The 15,587-nt window shown below is 60.9% G+C and overlaps 2 protein-coding genes across 3 annotated transcripts; both read right to left on the reverse strand.

Moving 5' to 3' along the window:
- Window positions 1–78: 78 nt before the first annotated feature.
- LOC116238508 (E3 ubiquitin-protein ligase TRIM7-like) lies at window positions 79–5,214 on the reverse strand. The gene is made up of 7 exons (XM_031608234.2): window positions 4,771–5,214; window positions 3,017–3,103; window positions 2,349–2,579; window positions 2,176–2,198; window positions 1,812–1,927; window positions 1,607–1,639; window positions 79–747 (listed from the first exon to the last, which is right to left on the reverse strand). The coding sequence occupies exons 1-7, from the start codon at window positions 5,188–5,190 to the stop codon at window positions 236–238; spliced, it is 1,422 nt and encodes a 473-aa protein (XP_031464094.1). The 5' UTR covers window positions 5,191–5,214; the 3' UTR covers window positions 79–235.
- A 2,791-nt stretch (window positions 5,215–8,005) lies between these two features.
- Window positions 8,006–15,102, reverse strand: LOC149917637 (zinc finger protein 783-like). 2 transcript variants are annotated; one of them, XM_090143309.1, is made up of 6 exons: window positions 14,933–15,102; window positions 13,644–14,036; window positions 12,523–12,649; window positions 11,933–12,046; window positions 10,972–11,226; window positions 8,006–9,458 (listed from the first exon to the last, which is right to left on the reverse strand). In XM_090143309.1, exons 1-6 carry the CDS (start codon window positions 14,954–14,956, stop codon window positions 8,371–8,373), a joined length of 2,001 nt encoding a protein of 666 aa, XP_089999435.1. In that variant the 5' UTR covers window positions 14,957–15,102; the 3' UTR covers window positions 8,006–8,370. The 2 variants fall into 2 exon arrangements, with proteins under 2 accessions (XP_089999435.1, XP_089999436.1); XM_090143310.1 differs by lacking the exon at window positions 14,933–15,102 and adding an exon at window positions 14,345–14,575.
- Window positions 15,103–15,587: the final 485 nt, after the last annotated feature.

Below are 15,587 nucleotides of genomic sequence, written 5' to 3' on the forward strand. Positions count from 1 at the left end.
AGCCGTGGGTGTCCCTGTGCACTGCAGGGATTTGGACCAGGCCTTTACACATCCCTTCCAAATCAATCAATTCAGGGATTCTACAGTTCTATGATTTTAATGCTCCAAAGGACTCAGCAGGAGGAGGTGCAGCAACGACCAGGGCAGAGGTGCAGTGAGTTTGCAGTGATGCCGTGCCATCCCCATGCTCATCAGCCCAGGACACGGGCAGGGGAGCAGGAGGTGACCGACTCCATCAGGAGCACAGCTTGATGTAGGTTCCTGGCAGCCAGAGCCAGAAGTAGGGGAAGACCTTCTCGCTGAAGGAGACTTTGAACTGCAGGATCTGTCGCATGTTGTCAGTGTTGTAGAAGGTTACTAGCCCAGCCTCATAGTCCAGATGGACCCTGATACGCCGTGGTTCTTCCTCCAGGCTCAGCGGGGCGGGCGGCATGGTCAGCACTGTGTAGTTGCGGTCCCAGTCCATCCGCAGGGCCCAAATCTTCTCCATGGCCACCATGAGTGGCTCCTTCCTCTGCACAGACTCCAGGGCCACCCCCACAGCCCAGTTATTCCCATCCCCAACCTCCAGCTCCCAGTAGTGCCTCCCAGCTGTGAAGCCCTCAGATCCCAGCACGCTGGCGGTGCCAGTAAACCTCTTGGGAGTGTCAGGGAGGTCCTGCATTCCTTCTGCCATCTGCAGGGTTCTGCAGTCACTTGAGATGGTCAGGTATGGGCTTGCTGTCTCGAGGTCCAGCAACACTTTCACTAATGCACAACAGAGAAGGATCAGCCTGCTGCCTGCTGAGAAGCCAGCCAGCACCTTTCCTTCCTCATCCATTGGGCTGGGACAGGTCCTACAAGCACAGCATGTAACTACGACCCACCAGAAATGCAGTATGCACAGCTTCCTCAGTGGGCACAGACATGGGGCACAAAGCACCTGCTGTTCTCCCCATCAGTCCCACAAGAGGAACAGAGCTGCTCTGCTTCCCAGAGGAAGGCTGCAAGGCAGTGCTGAGGCCAGGCAGGTCTGGCTGCTGTGATGGTGAGCTCTGCTGCTCCTAACCCTGCTCTGGGGAGCAGAGCTGTGTGACCACATGGAACGTCACCCTGGGCCTAAGAGGTGTCACCACACAGGGCCACCACCACAGGCCCTCCACTGAGCCCTGGAGCCTCATATCCCAGACTGCAGTGCAGGGGAAACTGAGACTCATCATCCCCAATGCTGAGAGGGCAGGGAGCAGCCAGGCTGCAAATGGTTTAAACTGGGACATCAAAACCACAAACCCCACCATGCTGCTGGGACTGCTCACAAGGCTCTTCCAATCTGTGCCTAAAAGTTGGCCAAGGTTGTACATAGGCCCACAAGTGCTCCAGATCATGGCACAAGAATGGAAAGTTCTTCAGAGCCAGCGAGCCCAGCTGTCATTTGGTGTTGGGCACCTCTGGGTGGCTCCTGGCACAGGGCTGACCTGAGTTTGTACAGCAGACAAAAGCAAGAGGCCCAGCTTTATATGGCCACTGCATTTAGATGTGCTGTGAACCCACCACCGCCCCAAGGAGGTAAGGAAACATTTCAGGAATGTTTTTCCCTTGTTTGTCCCACCAGCTTGAGCAAACTTACCTCTTTCTGTGTCCAACTTGTTCAGCAGGTTCACTGCAGGAAGGAAAGGGAAATGCATGAGGGCTCTGGGAAGTGTGGGTCAGAAGCAGAGCCCATCCCCAGCTCCTGCAGCCCCAAGTCCGGCAGTGCCCATCTAGGAGCTGCCTCAGCCCGGAGCCCACTGGAACCGTGGCTGCCAATCCAACATCGCTCGCTGACTTTTTACCTCTGAAGTCACCCAGCACAGCCCGGACCAGCTCGCTCGTCTTGCACAGGTTGCTGACTGTCCTCTGCAGCTCTGGGGAGACCGGCTCTGGGACAGGGAGCTTTGCTTTCATGCACCTGGGGGAGACAGCCTGCAGGGAGCCCACATCCAGAACCAGGAGGGAAACGGGCACAAGCGAGGGGACGGATGTCACCCAACACCCCAGGGCCTGGCTGGGGTCAGTGCCTCCCAGGCACCGACACAGAAACCCCATCACACTTAGGTCCTAACTACTAAGTGGGGCAAAACCACCTCCTCCTAGCAGCTGCTGCTCAGCATCCAGCAGGTTCCCAAGCATCTGCCCAGTGCTCTGCACAGTTCATACCTGTCCAGAATGCCAGCAACATCCTGGGAGAGAGAAAGCATCAGTCAGGGCTTACAGCGCTGGGGAGCAGCGCAGCCCCCAGGTGCTGAGTTCCAGCATGTAGCCCAGTGATGGGGAGCAGTGGTGACACTGGGATTTGTCACCCAAATCCCTCAGCTCAACCACAGCCTCACCATCAGGAACTCAACCGCCGGCTGGTCACGTTTCTTCTGGATCTCCACAACCAGCTCCTCCAGCAGCTTTCTCCTCTCTGAAACACGGCAGACGTACTCTTGGTGCTGCTCAGTGAGCCTCTCGTGTGCCTCATCGAGCTGGGCCAGCAGTGTGCCCTCCTGCTCCTTCAGAAACTGCTGCAGCTGCTCAAAGGCAGCACAAAGCTTCTGCTGCTCTGAGGCCACCGTCCCCTGTGAGACACCCGGCCCTGAGCACCCCATCTGCTGTGGGGAGGGGACGGGGATCACAGCGAGGAGACAGAGTCTGGGGGGGAAAAGGGTGGATGTACAGAAGGTTATATGGGATGGACAGATGGGAGGACATAGGAGATGGGTATGTGGAAAAATATACAGGATGGATGAGCAGGATGGACGGGGCAGACATATGGAAGAGGATATGGCATGGACATAAGGAAGGATATATGGGATGGACACTTGGAAGGAGACATGGGATGGATGTATGGATGGAGATATGGGACTGACATATAGAAGGAGGTATGGGATGGACAGGGTGGGAGAGAGAAAACAGCAGTGTTGTTCTGGAGAAGAAGTATGAATGGGGAGAAGGGCTGCACCCCCAAAGAGGTGGGTGAACAGACAGGGAGCGCAGGGCAGAGAAGGGCACATACCATCAGCACGTCACTTCTGGTTTCTCCTTCGGGATTAAACTCTTCCTTCTCTTTCTCTAGAAATGCCAGATTGCTCTGGAGTGTCTCCTGGAAAAAAAAAGGAAAAAGCAAGTCCTGCACTCTGAGCATTACGTTTGCAAGATGGTGACACCCAACAACCCTATGGGGACAACACCGCTGTGCAGCATGGGGTGAGCGGGGTGTATTTCTGAGCTTACCCCAAGGGGAAATGCTGAGCTCAGTGCCAGCCCCAGCTCACCCTGAGCACACCATGCACGGCTGCAAAGCACCTGGCACGCAGCTGCTTTGGCCAAAGCTGTGTCTGGAACAGCGTCATGTGGAAACCCTGATGTTTGTGGGTATTTTTAATTAGGAAAAAACAACTTTTGGTGTTGGAAGCGGGATCTGTGGGAAGAGGTTTGGAGCAACAGCAGAGCTGTGTCTCAGATGTGCTCCTAAATTCTCTGGAGTGATACAGAAGTGCCTCACTGACATATGGGGCGCTGGGGAGCTCAGGGGCTGCAGAGGGGTGAGCAAGACTGGGGGAGGTGAGGAGGCAGTGGGAGCTGCAGGAGAACTGTTAGCCCCAGCAGGGCAGCAGGGCCACGGAGTACAGCCCAGGGCCAGCTGGGAGCCAGCAAGCAGCTGGGGATGGGCCCAGGGGGAACCTCCAGCCGTGTGGAGAGAGACCCCAGATCTCTGCTTTGAACAGACTCAGACACATGTCCAGAGAGAGCCCCAGGACAACGCCCAGCAGGAGCCCAGAGCTATGCCTAGGTAGGATCCATATTTGTAACTGAAATGGACCCAAAATCTGTGCCCAGAGGGGACCCTAACTCATGCCCATAGGGGACCCCAGCTCCATGCCTGGAAGAGATCTCAACTTGTGCCCAGTGGGGACCCCAGCCAGCGCCCAGAGCAAATCCTGACCTGTGCCCACTGAGTACACAAATCTGTGCGTAGATGGGACCCATATTTGTGCCTGAAAGGGACACCAAATCCGTGCCTTGAGGGGACCCCAACCTGTGCTCCTGTGCCTAGGGGGGATCCCAGCTCCATGCCTGGCAGAAACCCCAACCCACACAGAGGGAACCTCAGCTTCTACATGGAGAGGACCTCGACCCATGCCCAAGAAGGACCCTGACCTGTGCCCAGAGGGGACTCAAATTTGTGCCTAGATAGGATTCCAGATCTCTGCCTGGATGGGGCCGCAGATCAGATCTTAGAGGGGACCCCATTATGATCCCCTGTGCCAGATGGGACCCCCAGCTCCATGCCTGGAAGAGACCCCAACCTGTGCTGAGAGGGGATCTAGATCTGTACGTGAATTGGGCCCCACTGTCTGTGCCCAGTGGGACAAGAACCTGTGCCCAGACGGGACGCAGATCTGTACTTAGAGGGGACCCTGACCTGTGCTTGGGATCCAGGCCTGTGCTTAGATGGAGCCCATATTTATGCCTGAAAGACACCCCAAATCTGTGCCCAGAGGGGACCCTGAGCCACGTCCCGTACCCAGAAGGGACCCCAGCTCCAAGTTTGGATGACACCCCAGCCAGTGCCTACAGGGGACCCCCAGCCTGTGCCTATGGGGGGGGGGTCCAGCTCCGTGCTCGGCCCACGCTTAGAGGGCCCCCAGCCCGTGCCTCTCGCACTTCAGGTACCCCGGCTCCACGCCCGCCCCGTGCCCCCCCGCCGGGCTCACCGCACCTCCGCGCCCGGCTCGGCCCCCCCAGACCCCCTTCCCGACCCCCTACCCTCGTTATCCTCGCTGCCTCCTCCGCCGGCCGGACCCGATGCCCGCCGTGCGGCCCCTCCTCGCGGCACCGCGGGCACAGCGCCTCCGAGCAGCTCAGGCAGAAGAGCTCGAAAGCCTCGCCGTGCTCGGGGCAGCGCGGCCGCTTGGCTTCTTCCCCCGCCGCGTCCTCCAGGGCGGCCGCCAGCTCGGCCACGGCGCCCAGCGGGAAGTTGGGCCGCAGCGAGCCGGGCTCGACGCTGGCGCGGCACTGCGGGCAGGCGGCGGGGCGCGGCGGGGAGCCCAGCAGCAGCCCGGCGCAGGCCGCGCACAGGCTGTGGCCGCAGGCGGTGAGCACGGGCCGGGAGAACAGCTCCAGGCACAGCGGGCACGTGGCCTCCGCCTGCAGCTGCTCGCCCAGCGACCGCAGCGCCCGCGCCATGGCGGGGCCGGAACGGCGGGGCGGGGCGGGGCGGGAAGGGAAGGACGGGGGGGGCTTTGCGGGGGGGTGGGAGGTGGGGCGGCGCGGGGGTTCGGCTCGTGGGGCCGCCGTCAGACCTGCGGGGCGAGGCGGGCGGAGCTCCGTGCTGCTGAGCGGCCGTGTGCTGGGCGGGCGATGCGTGAGCGCTGTGCGAGGGCGTGTGCGTGTGTGTGTACATGTGTGTGTGTGTACGTGTGTGTGTGTGTACGTGTGCGTGTGTGTGTGTACATGTGTGTGTGTGTGTGTGTACATGTGTGTGTGTGTGTGTGTACATGTGTGTGTGTGTGTGTGTGTATTTGTGTGTGCGTGTGTGTGTGTGTACATGTGTGTGTGTGTGTGTACATGTGTGTGTGTGTACATGTGTGTCTGCATACGTGTATGTATATGTGTGTGCGTCTACATTGTATGTGTGTGTACATGTGTGTGTACATGCATGTACAAGTGTGTACACGTGTGTACAAGTGTGCACATGTGTGTGCACAGTGTCTGTACACGTGTGTACTGGTGTGTACTTGTGTGTGTACGCATGTGTGTACATGTATGTGTGCATGTGTATATGTGCATGTGTGTGTGTACATTGTGTACATCTGGGTGTGTGCACGTCTGTGTGTGCATATGTGTGTTTGTACATGTGTGTGTATCCATGTGTATTCATGTGTGTGTACGTGTGTGTGCATGTGTATGCAGTGTGTGTGTACGTGTGTGTGCATGTGTAAGTTATCTATGTGTGTGTACATGTGTCTGTGTAGATGTGTGTGAATGTCTGTGTGTACGTCTGTGTGCATGTGCACGTGTGTTTGCACATGTGTATATGTGCACATCTGTGTATGTATGTGCACGTGCGTGTGTGTCCATGTCCATGTGTGTGTGTGTACATCTGTGTGTGCCTCCACATGAGTGTGTGTGTGCATCGGTATGTCCTTGTGTGGGCACAGGGATGTCCGTGTGTCCATATGTCTGTCCATGTTGGCATGGGGATGGATGTCAGTGTGTGTGTGTGTGTGTGCAAATGCGCATGTGCCTCTGTCTACATGTGCACTTGTGTGCGTTAATGTGGCTGTGGGGCTGGAGATGTCTGTATGGGGATGGATGTCAGTGTGCGTGTGTGTGCACGTGTGCATGTGTGTGCATGTGTGTGCATGCCTGCATGCCTTTGTGTTGGCACAGACACACGTGTGCATTTGTGTTCACTGAGTGCTTTGTGTTGTGCATCCGTGTGCATATGGATCAGTGTGTGCATGAATGTACTGCATGCGTGTGTGTGCATGTGTGTGTGCATGTGTGTGCACAGCTGCATGGCTTTTCATGAGCACACACATGCATGTGCACACACATTGTGCCACAGGTTTGAATTGCTTATGTGCATGAGTGCATGTGAATGTTTGTATGTATGCAAGTGTGCAACGTGTGTGTGTGCGTGTGCACTGACATACATGTGTTTCACTGAGTCTGTGCACATCCTGCATGCAGCCAGGGGGTGAACTCAGCCATTCTCATGGCTCCCTTCCAGCTCAGGACATTCTGTGTCCTGTTTGCATGCACTGCGCGTGCATCTGTGTGCACTGCTGTGCCCGCGATGTCTGCACACCTGTATGCGTGTGTGCATGTCTGTGCTCACACGTGGTTGTGTGTGTGTGCATCACTGCCTCCACGTGGCCGTGTGTGCACGTGGGTGGAGCTGTGCGTGTTTCTGTGGGGGTAAAACCAGGGCACTCCTGACTGCTGCAATGGAGCTGCGCCGGGGCTGAGCAGTGAGGAGTTGCTGCAGCGCAGCGCTGGCTGAGCAGAGCACAGCTGACCCGGAGCCCAGCACGGGCTGTGGGCTGTGCCATGCAGCCCGGGCTGCACAGAAACCAGCAGAACCCATCATCGTGTGGGGAGAAATGGGGATGCTGCCCAATTGGTGGCAGCCAGGGCTTCAATAGGACACTGGGGTTGGAAATGACTGGGTGAGCAGCTGACCCCAAATTCTTTTTTTCCCTTCTGAAGTCAAAACAGAGAGCACTGGGAGCTGGGATCCATGCTAATAAACCCTGGTGGCTTCATTCCACGCTCGCTCCGTTCACTGATGCCAGCATCCAACACGAGATGTGACCCTACAGCAGCCAGGAGCCCCGCACCGCCACAAACACGGGAACTGCAGGAGGGGCAAAGGGCCCAGCAGGGCTGCCCACACACAGGGGTGTCCCTGGACAGTGCTCTGGAACCAGGAACGGAGCCGCATCCCGTGCTGCCACGCACCCACTGCAGCTCCCATAGCAGCAGGACTGGGTCAGCGCCTGCTGGAGCCATGCTGGAAGGACGGATGGCCGGCGATAAGTGCTGGGAGGAGCCAGGCCTTGCCACAACCACGTCCTTCAGCTGCAACTCCTATTTTATTCTATGGCATCAGCCATGAGCTCAACACAGAGCCAGAGCCGGGGGGGCACCTCTCACTGCTTCTCATCAGACAGAGACCCTCCTCATCCCACCAGGGATGGGCAGAGCCCCTGGCAGAGCTCTGTGCCACAGCTGCAAACAGAGCATGGGAAGAATAGATGTAGATCCTTGGTTTTCTTATCACAGAATCACAGAACCGTAGAATGATAGAATGGCCTGGGTTGCAAAGGAGCACAGTGCTCATCCAGTCCCAACCCCCTGCTGTGTGCAGGTCGCCAACCAGCAGCCCAGGCTGCCCAGAGCCACATCCAGCCTGGCCTTGGATGCCTGCAGGGATGGGGCATCCACAGCCTCCTTGGGCAACCTGTTCCAGTGCCTCACCACCCTCTGGCTGAAAAATATCCAATTAAAAGTTCCTCCACATTTATTAAAAAACCAAACAGTAGATTTAAAAAGCAGTTAAGAGTCCTACTCCAGCAAAACACCCTGTACAGGTTTCTCTCCTTTGTTTTTTTTTGTATTTTTCTAACGGTGAGGATTCTCCCTAAATCAGCTGCTTCTGTTAATTTTATATATATATAATCTTTGAATTCTGCCGCGCGGCGCTTGCTTTAATTCATTAATTTATTTCCCATCAGCCGAGCCGCCTCCAGCAGAGCAGCGGCGCTACCATGAAGCTTCCGAGTGATGTCCATGCCCTGAGCCGGGGGTGGGGGGAGAGGGAGAGACGGCGGAGGAGGGACGGAGGGACGCGGGCTGCCCTCACTCTCCCACGTGCGTCCTCAGGTGGTACTTGAGGGACTGCTTGTAGCGGAAGCACTTGGTGCACTCGGTGCAGGGGTAGGGCCGCTCGCCGGTGTGCGCCCGCTGGTGCTCCAGGAGGTGGTGCTTCTGCGTGAAGTTCTTGCCGCACTCGGTGCAGTGGTAGGGCCGCTCTCCCGTGTGGATGCGCTGGTGCTCCAGGAGGTGGTGTTTGCGGATGAAGCCCTTCCCGCAGACGGCGCAGGCGTGCGGGCGCTCGCGGGTGTGGATGCGGTAGTGGTTGGTGAGCTTGGACTTCTCGCTGAAGGTCTTCTCGCACTGGCTGCACTGGAAGGGCCGCTCGCCGGTGTGAGTCCGCTGGTGCCGCAGCAGGTGGGAGGGCCGCGTGAAGTTCTTCCCGCACTGTGGGCACAGGAAGGCCATCTCGTTCTTGCCGGCGTGGATCCGCTGGTGCATGATGAGGCTGATCTGCAGGCGGAAGCTGCGCCGGCACTCCCCGCAGGTGAAGGGCCGCTCCCCGACGTGGGTGATCTGGTGCTTGCTGAGGCTGGACTTGTGGCTGAAGCTGCTCTCGCACTCCGAGCACTTGTAGGGCTTCCCCGGGGCCGGCGGCCGCGCCGGGGCTTTGAGGCCGTGCTCGGGACGCCGCGGGACCCCGACGCCGCGGCGCGTGTGGCTGCGCTGGTGCAGCAGGAACTGCTGCTTGTTGCGGAAGCTGAGGTCGCACTCGTGGCACTCGTAGGGACCCTCCTTGAGGTGGTTGCGTTGGTGGATCACGAAGTTGATCTTCAGCATGAAGCTCTTCCCGCACTCGGGGCAGATGTAGGGCCGCTCCCTGGTGCGGTTGCGCTGCTGCTGGGCCATGGCCGGCTTCATCTCGCCCGCATCCCTCTCACAGGACGGCGTTTTGTGCACGCGGGCGGCCGCCAGGCTGCGGGGAGCCGCTTTGGAGCTGCACTGCGCCTCGCAGCCCAGCCCGGCCTCGTGGCTGGGGAACGCCGGAGGATCGCTACGGCCCGAGAACATGGAGCACGGCTCGTCCACGTCGTCCTCCTCCTCCTCCTCCGTCTTGATCACGATGCCATCCTCTGTCAGGGGAAAGCGGAACACCGTTACGGCCCTGCAGGTGGGACGCGGGGGGGTTCAGGGCACTGGGAGCTGCCAAAGGGACTCCGCAGCCCCCGTCTGCCCTCCAACGCGAGCAGCTCCTGCTGGCAGCAAGGCGGCAAGCAAGGGGAGAACAGACAAGCTGCCCCTCGGCCTCCGAGCTCTGAGCGCTCGGCCCGGCACCGTCCCCCACTTCAGCTTCCCAGGGCCATCGTCCTTCCCAAAGGATGGGATGTGCAGGATGGCCGTGGGTCCCGATGGCAGCGGGCCCCCACTGGTGTCACTGACACCACTTTTGGTTTTTCCCAAAGCTCGCTTTGTTTGGCGACACACGGTGTGCCCTACAGTGTCACCCTCAGTGGACCCTGAGTTCCAAGAGAGGCTCCATAGGAAGGACAGACAGGTTTCCCAACAGAAGTGGCCAACGCCAGGCTGTCTCAGAGGCACAGCACTCCCCTCCAGCACATATTGATGGAGAACAAGCATTCCCAAGGAGCTGCTCCCCCAGCAGCAGCATTTAAGTTAGGTATTAAGAGGAAATTTTTCACCCAGAGGGTGGTGAGGCACTGGAACAGGTTGCCCAAGGAGGCTGTGGATGCCCCATCCCTGCAGGCATTCAAGGCCAGGCTGGATGTGGCTCTGGGCAGCCTGGGCTGCTGGTTGGCGACCTGCACACAGCAGGGGGTTGGAACTGGATGAGCACTGTGCTCCTTTGCAACCCAGGCCATTCTATGGTTCTGTGATCCCCCAGGGCTGCTGATGCTCTCCTCCCTGCTGCCTGCCTGCTGCTGCCCCTGAGCACAGAGCTCGGGGCTGAGATACAGAGCTCAGGAGGGCCTCAGCTCTGCTGCTCTCAACAGATGTTTACCATCTTAACAACACCAAAAGGCAGAGGGTCCACCTGCTGCACACCCCCAATGTCCCCCAACATGGTGTCAGGACGTGGCCAGGAGCTGCCCACTGTGCCCATCCCACACCCAGCTGAACAGGGAAGGACTTTGTCCAGACCTCCACTTCTCTCCAACCCCAACCTCACTGCACCCACCCTCCCCACAGCACACACACTGAAGTCTGAGGCTGCCCTCATTCCTGTCCTCCACACTGCCCACGTGTGCAGGGACACAGACCCACACCGTAAGGTTTGCCCCTCGGTGGGGCTCACAGCCCAGGAGACCCCTGGTGCCTTTCCATCAGGCTCTGGTCCCTTCCCATCCCTCCTCTCCAGAGTTTGCTCACTCCTTGCATGTGGATAAATGACTCTGTTAAACCCCATTCTCACTCCTGCAGCTCAGTGCCTTCCCCTGCCCCAAGCTCCTGGCTTTGCTCCCTTCCCAGCCCCATGAAGTAAAAGCTTTACCCGTGGGTAAAGGCTGCTCACAAACGGAGCCCCAGGGCTGTGCTGGGGACACTGCATCCCCACCGTGGTGCAGCTCAGCAGCCCCCAGAGCACACTCACTTGGTGTATGCCTCCTTCCAGACCCCTCCACCCCTCACCTGTGCAGCTCCCGTGGTGCACGATGACCCTCTGGATCTCGTTGTAGTCCCCGACGTACTCAGAGGGGTCGCCCAGGCTGGTGCCCGGCAGCTCTCGGGGGGGGGACACGGAGCCATAGGGGCTCTCGCAGGCAGCCTCCTCATCTGGGCTCTGGAAGCTGCCCTCCGATTGCCCTGACATGCCGTGCAGCTCTGGGTTCTCAGGGCTGTCCTCTGGAAGCAGCTCCTCTGTTTTGATCACGACTCTGATCCCGGCTGCAGCAAGGAGAGATGCACACCAGCAGTCACCCCCAGGGGTCCCAGCAGCCCCTGGCTGCTTCCCACAGTGCTGTCCCCGCTGCTGTGCCCACTCGGGTTCCTGGTGTGCCCCTGCCCCTCGCTCCGTCCCACTGTGAACACTGCACGCGGTGCTCCTGGCTCTGAGCACTGTTTGCCCACTGCCCAGCACCCTCAGCCAGCACAGACCCCAGGCTGGGGGACTGCAGAGGATTTTCTCATTTAACATGAAGTTTTTCCAGACGAAGAACGCAGGCAGAAGGTGAGAGTGACACAACCCGGGACACCTCCCAGGCCCACCACCTCCCAGACGTCCCCCTCCCTGCAGGTCTGTCCTGCAGTGGGCGCAGGCAGAGCGGGTTGTGGAAGGCTGTGGCTCCCTCAGATGGCTGCACTGGGAGCTGAGCTGCCCATCGTTTCTCCCCACACTGCCCGAGGACGTGCTCTGACTGCAACGCTCCCCACACTGATGGCTCCCTGACTCCGGGCTCTGCTTGTCCTGTTAATGTGCTGAGCCATGCCTGGACGTCAAATCACTCAGCAGCCAAACCTTTCCCCTTCGCCTGGAGTGCTCCTCCTGATCATCTCTGCCACAGCTCCCAGCAACAAAGCCCTGAGTGCGGCCCCCATGACACCTGCCCACGGTGGGTGGGTGGGTTCCAGCCCCCCTCCACAGCCGCCTCACCTGCAGTGGCATCGCTCATCATCTCGCTCTCCTCCAAGTCCTGCTCATTCCTGACCCGCGGCTCCTCTCCCTGCTCGATCTGGGACAAAACACCCGGTTTGGAAATTGCATAGTCTGTTGAGAGACAGAGGGATGGAGGGGGGGTTACTAGAGAGGGATGCAGAAATTCCCCATTTCCCGGCTCTCCTCAAACCCGAAGTGTTTTACCTCTGGCCCCAGAGCGGGGACTTCTTACAGCTCCAACAGACAAAGCCCCAAAAGATCACAGCTAACACTGCGTTGGGCTATTTGGTTTTCCCCGGGACCAGCACTGGCAGCAGACCCAGAAGATGGGGGGAAGCCCTTGGAACAACTGCAGGGTGGGCAACAGCTCGGGGGAGCCCAGGAGGGCTCTGTGGGACAGTGCCCAGAACAAAGCGGGCATTTCAGGAGGGGTGATCCTACACAGCCCCATGCAGCAACAGAGCAGGGCTGGAAACCTCCTCCTGTGTTTTTAGGACTCCTTTTAAAATGGTCTGGGTCCTTCTGGTCGGAGTGGGAGGATGCCCAGAACCTCCAGCACAGCGCTGGGAAACAGCGCCTGGATTTACCCAACGAGATCAGCGACTCGTAGTTCCCCTTCATCACATTCTTGTACAGCTCCTTCTGCCACTCCTCCAGCTTCTCCCATTCCTTGTCGTTGAAATAGACGGACACGTCGTCGAACGTCACCGGCACCTGCAATCACAAGCACCTGCTCAGACAAACTGGAGATAAAACCAGCACTACAGCTGGACCTCATCCCCGCTGATGAGCTGACGTAAAGCCGGATTCAATTACCCCAAAACTCCGGGGAAAGCTCTCCCCGGGCCCCGAGGTATCATCAGTTATTGTTTGCAAATCATCCAGCAGCAGACGGCAGTTTCTAAGGCTGTTTGCTGAGCTATAATTTCTGCAGATAAATTCAGGATGCAGCCAGAACAGAGCTCTGGGAGAGGAGCACCACGCTGGCTCTGCCTCCTGATCGCCGCGCACTCAGGTCGGGGTGCAAACACTCAATTTTCCAGTCTCAAAGACAAACTTTCCCTTTGGTGGAATGGTCACATCGTGCAAAGAGCAGATGAATGAATATTCATGGCGGGCGCCTTTTGTTGTTTCGGAGCCCAGGCCGTGTGGGCAGGCACTGCCCTCCTGCAGGTCTCCATCGTGTGCTCCTTCCCTGGGTACCAGCATCACCCATCGCTGGGGATCCAGAAGCAAACGGTGCCCAACACAGCTGGAAATCCAGCACCATACAATGCCAAACAGAGCCATGGATCCAGCACCACGCAGTGCCAAACAGAGCTGTGGATCCAGCACCATATGGTGCCAAAAGAGCTGGGATCCAGCACCACATGGTGCCAAACAGAGCTGGGGATCCAGCACCAAACAGTGGCAACGAGAGCGCTGCCAAATCTCCACGGTTCTTGGTTCAGGCTCCAATTGTGCTGAGGAGTGAATGGCTGCAGCACAGCTGCGTGAGCTGGAGATGAAACCTCTTCCCTCAATTCCACCTTAGTTCTAAGGATCTCCCATCAGAGGGTACCAAGAAGTTCAGGCAGTGCCTGAGGCCCCCCCCGGTCCCAATGGGGAGCAGCTCTGCTCACAGCTGTCCTCCCCATCTCTGCCCCACTGCAAGGAGGACTCGGGGCGCAGCAGCTCCCTGCCCTCACCACAACCCGGGCACCGTTACCTTGGGGACCTCTCCCTTCCTGCCGGGGGGCAGCCGCAGGATCCAGAAGTTCCTGTTCTTCAGCAGGTTCTCCATGTTCTCCAGGCGCCGCTGCAGCAGCCCGTACTCCTGGATGAGGGTGCCCAGGGCCGCGCATTTGCTCTCCAGCTGGTTCCCCAGCTCCGTCGCCGTTTTCTCACAATCCATCAGCTTCTTCTCGGCCACCCCGGTGCGGCCCTCCAGGTCCAGCAGACGGGTGGCATGGGAGTCCACCTTCCTCTCCACCGCCTGCACGGCCGTCACCACGGTGAGGGACAGCTCTGCAGTCTGTGTCTCACGCTCTGAGGTGCGCTCGGGGCCGGCGCGCGGCTGGAAGGGTGAGGGGCAGTGCGGCCGCATCCCCAGCTCCGGAACCTGCAGGGACGGGGTGTGGGTGTCACCAGGATGGCTGCAACCTCGGGGACAGACCCGGCCGTACGCCATGGGTTGGGAACGGCCCAAGAGAGTCTAGGAACCCCTGGGCTGGGGGGCACCCAAAGGTTGGGGACACTCGGGGGGGGGGATCTCAATAAGATGGGGACACCGAGGGTTGGGGAATCCCACGGGGTGAGGACAGCCATCGGCCGGGAACCCCAAAGGCCGGGGACCCCCAGAGGTCGGGGGCGCTCAAAGCATGGAGATGTCGGCGGGCTGGGGACCTCCACGGCCCGGGGCCGACCCACCCTCATTGCGGAAGGGACTCCCTGCCCATCGCTCGCGTCGAGCCGCCTGCAGTCCCGCGGGACGGGCAGGGGGACGGAGGTGACGGTGGGGCAAGGAGGGGCGGAAAGGGACGGCCGAGCCCCGTTGCCATGGGGACAAAGAGGTGACACCCGGGGATGAAGGCCGGGGGGGTCCGCCGCTGTCAGCCGGCCGTGTCGCCATGGGGACGGGGAGGTGACACGGGGGGCAGACGGCCGAGAGACCGCGGGGGGGAGGGGGGGCAGGGCGGGCGGCAACGGGGCGCGGTGACAGCGGGGGGGGCCCCGACGGCCCCACCGCCCCCCCCACCCCCCGAGCGGGGCCCGACCGCCGGTACCGGGGCGCGGGGAAGGGGGGGGGGGCGGCCCCGAGGGGGAGCCCGGCTCCGGGAAGGGCGCTCCGACCCCGCCGCGGCCCTCCCGGCGCCGCCCCCGACGGCAGCGCCGACGCCGAGGCCCGGCCCGGCCCGGCCCGGCCGCCTCCCTCCGCCGCGGCCTCGACGGCGCGGCCCGCCCCGACGTGCGGCCCCGGGGCCGCGGGGCCGGCCTCCCCCCCGGGCGGGCCCTTACCTGAGCGGGAGCCCCCTCGGCCATGGCCCTTTGTTCCCTGCCCGGTGCCCCGGGGGGGCCGCGGCCGGGAGGATCCGGCGCCCGTTCGCTGCTTCACCTCCGCCCGCCGCCGCCGCCGGGCATCGGGCAGCGCCCGGGGAGGTGCGGAGCGGCGCGGCGGGGCGGGGAGGGGGCGGCGGGGCTGCGGCGGGGCGGGGGCGCGGCCCGGCCGGACCTCGGGGCGGCCGAGCTGCTGCGGGGCGGGAGGGGGGGGGAGAGACCGAGCGGCTCCGGGTCCCGGCTCCGCCGCTCCGCGCTCCGCGCTCCGGCCCCGCCGCTGCCCCGCCGCGCCGGCAGGGGGCGGGCGGGCCGCCGTCCGCCGCCGCGCGGGCCGCGCCGGGGGCCGCAGCCGGGCGGGGCGGAGCGGAGCTGGGGGCGCCCTCCGCCGCAACAGCGCCCCCTGCCGGACCGACGGCATCACCGCGCCCCGTCGGGGCGGCCCCGCAGAGCGCCCCCCCACCCCCACCCCGCGGCGTCGCGGCCCGGTGCGAAATGGCGGCCGGAGGGCGGCGTTGCCATGGAGACCGCCCCCCCCTCCACCAAATGTCGCTCGGCCCCCCGACATTTCCCCCTTCGCTTCTGCCCCGCGCCGCCGTCGGGGTTCCGTGAGAGATGC

This window comes from Phasianus colchicus, chromosome 6, assembly GCF_987193195.1.
Source record: "Phasianus colchicus chromosome 6, bPhaCol1.hap1.1, whole genome shotgun sequence".
Taxonomy (NCBI): Eukaryota; Metazoa; Chordata; class Aves; order Galliformes; family Phasianidae; genus Phasianus; species Phasianus colchicus.